The sequence below is a fragment of the Oncorhynchus gorbuscha genome, linkage group LG05 (assembly GCF_021184085.1).
Source record: "Oncorhynchus gorbuscha isolate QuinsamMale2020 ecotype Even-year linkage group LG05, OgorEven_v1.0, whole genome shotgun sequence".
NCBI classification, from domain to species: Eukaryota; Metazoa; Chordata; class Actinopteri; order Salmoniformes; family Salmonidae; genus Oncorhynchus; species Oncorhynchus gorbuscha.
In genome coordinates, this window is record NC_060177.1 from 72,650,961 (window position 1) to 72,660,984 (window position 10,024).

The following is a 10,024-nucleotide window of genomic DNA, read 5'->3' on the forward strand; positions in this document are numbered from 1 at the left end:
GAAGACCCTGCTGGTCGGTCATTGCACCCGAGTTGTGCCACACAAGGAGATTGACTAGACGATCCCTTTACAAAAGCAGAGAAACCAAGCATATAATGCTGTAGAATGCTTTGTGCATTAGAATGTCAAATGCAAACCTGTGATTAGTTTGAGGTTGACCATAATATTGATATTGTTAAGCAACTTGAATCCTTTGTCAGGACAACATTTCCAGAACTGCAAATTACCTGAAATATAGTTTGAACTTTATACAAAGCCTACTAAAAGAATATCCCTATGATTGATTTGCTGTTTGGAATATGAATTTTGAACACAATTCCAATCTATAAATCATAAAAAAAACTCTCCCTAACAACTGAAGAGCTTACTGAGGAATTGAAACAGGTTAGTGAGTATACAACTAGTATGATGAAAGCCCCAGCTAAAACCCTTGAAACAGAGGCTCATCTTTCCATAGCGATCGCTGTCACACACTCACTCATTCCCTTCCCTCACATGCACAAACAGCCCCTGACTGGCTCCTAAACAGCCAGACGGGCCCCTCAAGGGGGCAGGGATCCTCCCAGGCGCTGTTTACTGGAGTAGAAAAGTGACACTGCTCCACAGGCTGACGCTTCAGCTATGCCAACTCCCAGATGAAGTGTTATATAACCCAGGGCTCAGAAGCTCCTCTGTATGTCTGTCGCAGTCATTTAGCCACTGTTGCTGGTCAGGTCAGACACAGACAGAAATCTAGAGCATAGACATTGGGGTTATTTCTACTGTGGAGAATACTGAATCTGTGTGTCATAGAAGCACCATACTAAGACACAACATCCTTGCACCCGGTGTTGTCTGTCCACAGATGTGAAAAGGCACTGATACACGAGCCCACAACTTGTACAATACAGTGCCTTCAGAAAGTATTCAGACACTGACTTTTTCCACAGCATTATTCTAAAACGTATAAAAACATTTTTTTTCCCATCATCAAATCTACACACAATACCACATAATGACAAAGCAAAAACAGTATTTTTTTGTTAGCTAATGGAGTGTTGCTTCCATGCTGTGTTGTCATGTGTTGCTGACTTGCTGTGTTGTTGTCCTAGGTCTCTCTTTATGAAGTGTTGTGTTGTCTCTCTTGTTGTGATGAGTGTTTTGTTCTATATTTATATTGTTTTTATCTTTATTTTTTAATCCCATGCCCCCGTCATTGTAAATAAGAATTTATTCTTAAATAACTGACTTACCTAGTTAAATAAAGGTTAAATAAAATAACAATAATTTCTTAGAAATTTTAAAAGTATTCAGACCCTTCACTCAGTACTTTGTTGAAGCATCTTTGGCAGTGATTACAGCCTTGAGTCTTCTTGGGTATGATGCCACAAGCTTGCCGCACCTGTATTTGGGAAGTTTCTCCCATTCTGCACTGCAGATCCTCTCAAGCTCTGTCAGGTTGGATGGGAGCGTTGCTGAACAACTATTTTCAGGTCTCTCCAGAGATGTTAGATCGGGTTCAAGTCCGGGCCACTCAAGGACATTCAGAGCCACTCCTACGTTGTCTTGACTGTGTCCTTAGGGTTGTTGTCCTGTTGGAAGGTGAACCTTTGCCCCAGTCTGAGGTCCTGAGCGCTCTAGAGAAGGTTGTCATCAAGGATCTCTCTGTACTTTGCTCTGTTCATCTTTGCCTCGATCCTAACTAGTCTCCCAGTCCCTGACGCTGAAAAACATCCCACAGCATGATGCTGCCACCACCATGCTTCACCATAGGGATGGTGCCAGGTTACCTCCAGATGTGATGCTTGGCATTCAGGCCAAAGAGTTCAATCATGGTTTCATCAGACCAGAAAATCTACAAGACCATGGTGCTTGCCTACGGAGCTGTGAGGGGAACGGCACCTCAGTACCTCCAGGCTCTGATCAGGCCCTACACCCAAACAAGGGCACTGCGTTCATCCACCTCTGGCCTGCTCGCCTCCCTACCACTGAGGAAGTACAGTTCCCGCTCAGCCCAGTCAAAACTGTTCGCTGCTCTGGCCCCCCAATGGTGGAACAAACTCCCTCACGACGCCAGGACAGCGGAGTCAATCACCACCTTCCGGAGACACCTGAAACCCCACCTCTTTAAGGAATACCTAGGATAGGATAAGTAATCCTTCTCACCCCCCCCTTTAAGATTTAGATGCACTATTGTAAAGTGACTGTTCTACTGGATGTCATAAGGTGAATGCACCAATTTGTAAGTCGCTCTGGATAAGAGCGTCTGCTAAATGACTTAAATGTAAATGTTTAAAATGGTCTGAGAGTCTTTAGGTGCCTTTTGGCTAACTCCAAGCAGGCTGTCATGTGACTTTTTCTGAGGAGTGGCTTCCGTCTGGCTACCATAAAGGCCTGATTGGTGGAGTGCTGCAGAGAGCGTTGTCTTTCTGGAAGGCTCTCCCATCTCCAGAGAGGAACTGTAGAGCTCTGTCAGAGTGACTATCGGGTTCTTGGTCCCCTCCCTGACCAAGGCCCTTCTCCCCCGATTGCTCAATTTGACAGCTCTAGGAAGAGTCTTTGTGGTTCCAAACGTCTTCTGTTTAAGAATGATGGAGGTCACTGTGTTCTTGGGGACCTTTGTCATTATCAGGTATAGTATGTAGATTGCTGAGGAATTGTTTTTATTGAATCTATTTTAGAATATGGCTGTAACGTAACAAAATGTGGAAAAAGTCAAGGGGTTTGAATACTTTCTGAAGGCACTCTAAGCATGGTGTGGTGGTGTATGCAGGTATCCCAAGCCCTCAGCTTCACTCAGGGTGAGTTTACAAACAATTGGTGAGCTTCCTGATTGGGCTCTAGCTGAAGCTGCCCCCACTGACCTGGGAGAGCAGAGGCCTCATGCTCTAAATCACCGCACAAAATTCTGACCTTTTCAAATTACCATCAAGGCCACGATAATCTTTGGTCGTCAATGTTGGGGCCACACATTTTCTCTGCTCCGCATGAGACAGTGGAATGTTCAGCATTGTAGTGGTGGTGGTGGGCCCTCCAACTCCACATAGATATGTGGCTGAGTGGGCGGGATGTTGGATAGGGGGTTCCACATTTGTGGTGCACACACCAATTAACATAGTTTTCCCTGTATTTTTCTTCCTCTCTGGATAGGAGGTTGCACTAACAGTCATTAACTAAGGACGCCTAGTCTAGAAATTAAAGCATGTTGATGAGATGCAGTCAGTCAGAGTTATGTCTCCATGGTGGTTCGGACCAATTTGGAGAAATAATTTCCAGATTTGGAATGTGATCCAGGCAGTGAATGGATGCATCCTCAGTAATTAATCTCTCAGCAGCTGAGCGAGTAGCCCCAACATACAGGATGACAACAACACAGACAGCCAGAACAGCCAAGCCAGCTAGCTGGGCAGCTGGAGCTCTCGCTCACTCCCTCTGCCTGGCCCAATCATCTCATTTAAAGTAACGGTACAGTTTATTTACCATCATGCCAACCTCACCGTCTGACCAATATGTGTTTACAGTATGAACCAGTCTCTTTATGGACTTTAGACATTTAGCTAGGGGATGAATTCCTCGGTGAATTCCTCAGCATCAAACTGATGCTTGTTTAAAAATCAACATTAGAATAAGCAATGACATTATGTAAAGATACTGTAATATTTCATAACTTCAAATGTCAAACATGCTCTCATTTGTCTAGCTAGATGTTAGGGTGGTTTTCATTTGTCTAAATGTTCGGGTGGTGGATTTATCAAAGTTGAAAGATTCCCCTTTGGGGGTGGATGCAATGAATTCCAAGCCTGTTTACGCTGTTCCAAAAATCAACTTTATACAAAAGAGGACAAGAGGACAAAGGCATCATTTAGAGTGCCCCATCAGGCAGATAATTGAAAAGATAGTGAGCACCCTACGCACACAGAAACTAAAGCTGGGGACGCTGACAATTCAATATACCAAGGGCTTTTGTTGTCAGTTCTAAGAATTCTACTGCTCACCGCCACTCAGTCACAGTGGATGGGGACGAGTCTTGACAGTTTGTAGGCTTAGGGATTCTCCTTCCTAGTGTTGTAGTAGTGGGTGGTCATAACTAATATTTATTTTGAAATTACCCAAGGGAGAACTCTGCAATGAAAAAACAAAATACATTTTTAAAAGATTTTAAAAGGATTAAAAGGAAAATGTTGATAAAGAAACAAACCCCAGATTATCTCCAACAACACTTCAATCAAAACTAGAATGAAGTCTTAGCAAATTGCGATAGTGAAACCAAAATGGCCGCACTTGTAATCCAATGAAATCACACACAATTGCACATTTTCTAGGAGATAAATTGGCATTTCCATACAGTACATTCGGAAAGGATTTAGACCACTTGACTTTTTCCACATTTCGTTACGTTACAGCCTTCTTCTAAATGGTGTACAACCATGGTGCAGACAGATAGGGCAGCCGTGCTTCTAGTTTCTAGGCAACTTTGCAGTATTTTTTATTTTATTAGTTAATTCTTACATTATTAGCCCAGAAAATGTTTCTTAATTCCGTTCCATTACTTTAGATGTGTGCATTGTTGTGAATTATTAGATATGACTTACTAGATATTACTGTACTGTTGGAGCTAGAAACACAAGCATTTCGCTTACACCTGCAATAACATCTGCTAAACACGTGTATGTGACCAATACAAAAACAAAAAAAACAGGATTTTAGAAATGTTTGCAAATGTATTACAAAAACCCCCTGAAATATCACATTTACATAAGTATTCAGACTCTTTACGCAGTACTTTGTTGAAGCACCTTTGGCAGGGATTACAGCCTAGAGTCTCCTTGGGTGATGCTATAAGCTTGGCACAACTGTATTTGGGGGGTTTCTCCCATTCTTCTTTGAAGATCCTCTCAAGCTCTGTCAGGTTGGATGAGGAGAGTTGCCGCATAGCTTTTTTCAGGTCTCTCCAGAAATGTTTGATTCGGTTCAAGTCCGAGCTCTGGTTGGGCCACTCAAGGACAGTCAGAGACTTGTCCCGAAGCCACTCCTGCATTGTCTTGGCTGTGTGCTTGGGGTCTTTGTCCTGTTGGAAGGTGAACCTTCGCCCCATTCTAAGGTCCTGAGCGCTCTGGAGAAGGTTTTCATCAAGGATCTCTCTGTACCTTGCTCTATTTATCTTTCCCCTCGATTCTGACTAGTCTCCCAGTCCCTGACACTGAAAAACATCCCCACAGCATGATACTGCCACCACCATGCTTCACCATAAGCATGGTGCCAGGTTTCCTCCAGACACGACGCTTGGCATTCAGGCCAAAGAGTTCAATCTTGGTTTCATCAGACCAGAGAATATTGTTTCTCATGGTCTGAGAGTTCTTTAGGTGCCTTTGGCTAACTCCAAGCAGGCTGTCATGTGCCTTTTACTGAGGAGTGGCTTCCGTCTGGCCACTCTACCATAAATGCCTGATTGGTGGAGTGCTGGAGAGATGGTTGTCCTTCTAGAAGGTTCTCCCATCTCCACAGAGGAATTCTGGAGCTCTGTCAGAGTGACCATTGGGTTCTTGGTCACCTCCCTGACCAAGGCCATTCTCCCCCAATTGCTCAGTTTGTCCGGGCAGCCAGCTCTTGGAAGAGTCTTGGTGGTTCCAAACTTCTTCCATTGAAGAATGATGGAGGCCACTGTGTTTTTGGGGACCTTCAATGCTGCAGAAATGTTTTGGTACCCTTCACCAGATCTGTGCCTCGACACAATCCTGTCTTGGAGCTCTACGAACAATTCCTTCAACCTCATGGCTTGGTTTTTGCTCTGACAAGCATTGTCAACTGTGGGACATTATATAGACAGGTGTATGCCATTCCAAATCATGTCCAATCAATTTAATTTGCCACAGGTGGACTCCAATCAAGTTGTAGAAACATCTCAAGGATGATCAATGAAAACAGGATGCACCTGAGCTCAATTTCGAGTCTCATAGCAAAGGGTCTTAATAATTATGTAAATAAGGCATTTCAGTTTTTATACATTTTATAAATTTGCTAAAATGTCTAAAAACCTGTTTTCGCTTTGTTATTATGGGGTATTGTGTGTAGATTGATTGAAAAGTCGAGCGGTCTGAATACTTTCCGAATGCCGTGTCACACTCAAATCATTGCGGAGAGGCTACAGCCCCAGAAACCACATAGGAAGTGGGGGAAATTATTTTATGGTAGCACTGCATTCTAACTGCTGCCAAAGTTGTCAGGAAGAATTTGGTGATTAAAAAGAACGCCTTCTGCCGGACTCTGTTAATCACCTGTAAGCACTGAACAGATTAGGGAAGTCTTTCCCAAATGCTAATAACTGAACATGATTAAATAGCACACTTCCATGGCCCATAGACACTATGACACAGTAATGTTATGGATTCATTTGGCCATGTGACACCTCTGTCTTATATTTCATATTCAGTATAGTGGCGATCAATAGCTTAATTCTCCCCAGATAAATAGCATAAATATATGTGCAGTAAGTCAATGCTACAGTGTCAGATGTTCACATACAGAACACTTAGAAAAGGAGAGCAGATATTAATAATAATGTAGCCCACATACAGGTTTCTTCCTAGAGTGTCACCTGGACTGCTTCTGCTGCACCATCTTTTGAACAACCATACTGCTAAACCAGTGGAGGCTGCTGAGGGGAGGGCGGCTAATAATAATGGCTGGAATGGTGTCAATGGAGTGGTATCGACCACATGCAAACCACATCTTTGATGTGTTTGATACCATTCCATTGACTCCATTCCAGCCATTATTATGAGCCGTACTCCCCCTCAGCAGCCTCCACTGTACTAAACATGTTTCAGGTGTGTTACACCCCCCAAACCCCACCTTAGTGTGAATGTGGAAACCCAATAACCAGGAAAAAAGCCACTGATGCAATCCAGTGCCATGTAACACAGATAATGAATTGTAAGGGAACGGTTGGTTTACACTTAAATACTACTGTACTAGGAACCGTGTCAGACAGAAACTGCTGTGTGTTGTTGAACAGAGAGCAGGAGTAAGGTTTCTCTACTCTACAGTATGTACAGGGTGATTTATGAGAGCTCTTGTTCAGGAATAAAGTCATGAAATCCATGTCAGTGTCAGGCAGTCAGGCAGTGGGGATTGTTTTCACCACAAAGTGAGAGTGAGTCAGACTCAGACCAACAGGAGGTGAACATGCCCTGCTCTGGCTTCATCCATGTGGTTCTCATTTCACTGCTCTCTCTGTCTGACTCTGCATGCCATTGCCTTTAACTCTACTAGATATAGTTGAGGACAAAAAATTGAGTGCATGCTCAGTGTCATGGGATGTTTTCCTCCCCATGGTTGGAAAATGCAGCCTTACAGAGAGTACTGCCAGCTGATTATCAAGAAGTGCAGACACATCGGGCTATAGCCTAATATTAATGTGTATTTTTGTGTAATATCTTACAGTTGCGAAAAGCTGATATCCAATTGCTCATTAAATTGACAAAATGATCAACTGGAAAAATAACATAAAATAATGACTTATTTTCCTCAATTACCAACCCAGCATGACTTTGAACTTGGGGTAATTACTATTGGAAGCTTCCTATTGAAATGTCAATAAGCTTTTTGTAGCACTCGATAGGATGGTAGATAATTTTATAAGTTAATGATATTAGATGACTAAAAAGAAAAGTGATTTTTAATGTAAAACTATGCTCAAACTTCTGGAGAGATGAGCCCTGTGTATGCACGGGTGGTGTCCACATGCATACCGGACTACTACAATACTTTACAGTGCATTTAGTGCATCAAGTTCTCACAATAATTACAAATTACCCAGGAAAGTCTATATTCTGTCTTTCCCTGGGTGGAAAATAACTAGCTACACAACAACAACAACAAGGAAACTTAATACAGTTTAATTCTTGCTTAACAAGTTTTCAGCCAGTCACTAAACTAGAAGACCGATGACGGGTGAAACAAATCACTGCGTTTTTTTATGAGGCAAATATAGACTGTAAACAAAGAGCAGCCATGTGTTACTTACTTTCTGAGCAACACGTCCCGTGACCCATAGTAAATACGCTGTCATGAACACATGTGCCCAGAACGAGTTGTTGCAGGTCATTTTCCTTATTTTTCCTTTTCCCCGACGCACACTGAACCATAACCCGCTCTCGCTTCCCATTCACCTGAAGTCTCGGGGGCGCGCTTTCATCGTTCGTGGACCCGCATACAGAAATCACAGGGGGTTGTACTGAAGCGCTCACAACTTGACAGTCAGTACAATTTGCCCACAATCATTTTGACAAAACGTACACTTTCAATGCACCATGCGTGGGATTATGAATAGTAACCTACATTTCCTTGTAGTAGGTCATCTGCAGACCATTGATTTGGAGTAACTTTACATGATTGTGATGTGATTAAGGAACAGACCTGTTCCATAAAAGCCCAGGCAACTTGGTATCAGGGTAATAGTACTCTCATTTAGGAGTTCCCGTGCCCAACCCCAATGTGTACATGGGTAGCTTACTCTTGCATTGGTGCCACCAATTAAGCGTGGGGTGCACAAAGTGAGCTTGACCCAGTGTAGGTGTAGATATAATGACTTTATGAATGTGTAGAAAATTGAGAATGGAAAGCTGGAGCGCAAAGAGAAAGTCCACTACCACCTGTGCCAGAAAAGCCCAACCCTTTTGGCAAAGGCAATATACAATCATATAGGAAGGCTACACTTCTAAGCCTATGGCTGCATTTACACAGGTAGCCCAATTCTAATCTTTTTTCCACTAATTAGTATTTTGACAAATCACATCAGATCTTTTCACATCAAATACATTACTTGACTTATGCAGAGTTGAGAATACATTTGTGTAAAGTTGACAAAAGCATATTTACAAATGCCCTGAAGATGATCTGTATCACATGGAGTTAATGAGATTATCTGATATTCTGATTATAGAACAAAATGCTCACTAAACTGTTTATCATATTTTTTGGCTGGCTTTAACAACTTTAAGGGCAAATCAGGAGGGAGTAGCATCTATTGTCTGCCCTGTCAATTTAAAGTAATCATTCCTGAGCATACTCACTCATATGCACGTCAGTGAGTACATGGGACAGTCTTGTGGTGGAACAAGATACTGCACTGCACATTTCTTGGTAACTACATGTGCTGGCCAGGGTAATCCTTGTGTAGCCTTCCTGTTGATAGTATTGCTACCAAGAGGTCTTGGCTTTTATATTCATTGTGAGAAAAAAAAACATAAATATTTAAAAAACAGAATAAAAATAGGACTGAGAGCCTTAGATTACAACTAGCTCAAGGGACGTAATAGTTGCTATCTGCCACTGAGGGGGGGGGGGGGTGGCATTTTAACGTAAATGTAGCAGGAAGCGAGTAATAAACAGTGATGCCTATGAAGATTAGGAGGTAGTGTCATTGTCTTTGGTACATTGGTCTTAGAAACACACATTTGTGCATTCATACCAGGTAAGGGACAGAGACCAAAATCCCACACACATGGCTCCTCATCTCTCCTTCTCCCTCCTCCACCTCATCTTCTCCAGACTCGCAAGTAAGGGTATGTGTATATATGATCAAATGATCAGCATTGCTTTTAATCTGAAGATTATTACAAGTTTGGTTGCTGTTTCCTACTAAACATTGTAACTTTAAACACATTCTTCTTGCCAAGGTTGGGGTCAATTCATGAGTACATTTATAAAATTGACACCAACCCTGGTTCTTTTACTAAGAACCAAGCTTCTATATCCCACATATTCCCCCTACAAAGTTAGTCTGCAAACATTCAGTGAAGTGAAACAATAGTTTTTATTTTTTATTAAACAATTTATTTCATTTTTTCATATTCAACACAAAATAATCACACAATACACCAAACTATACAGGAGCCCATTGGGCCACAACCAATAAAATACAAAAATAATAACCAATAAGACAAACCAACAACCCAAACAAACAGAAAAATACAAACAAAATACATAGGGAGATAATTTAATTTCTTCTGATAAGTGGTACTTCGTGGCCATGATATTCCTT

The 10,024-nt window shown here is 42.1% G+C and overlaps 1 protein-coding gene across 1 annotated transcript in view; it reads right to left on the reverse strand.

Moving 5' to 3' along the window:
* The window catches only part of LOC124036462, a 28,185-nt gene extending 20,010 nt beyond the window's left edge, over positions 1-8,175 (reverse strand). Inside the window, exon 1 of the mRNA XM_046351073.1 lies at positions 8,006-8,175. Coding sequence (XP_046207029.1) covers positions 8,006-8,146 — 141 coding nt within the window. The 5' untranslated portion in view covers positions 8,147-8,175. The remainder of the gene's footprint in view (positions 1-8,005) is intronic.
* Positions 8,176-10,024: the final 1,849 nt, after the last annotated feature.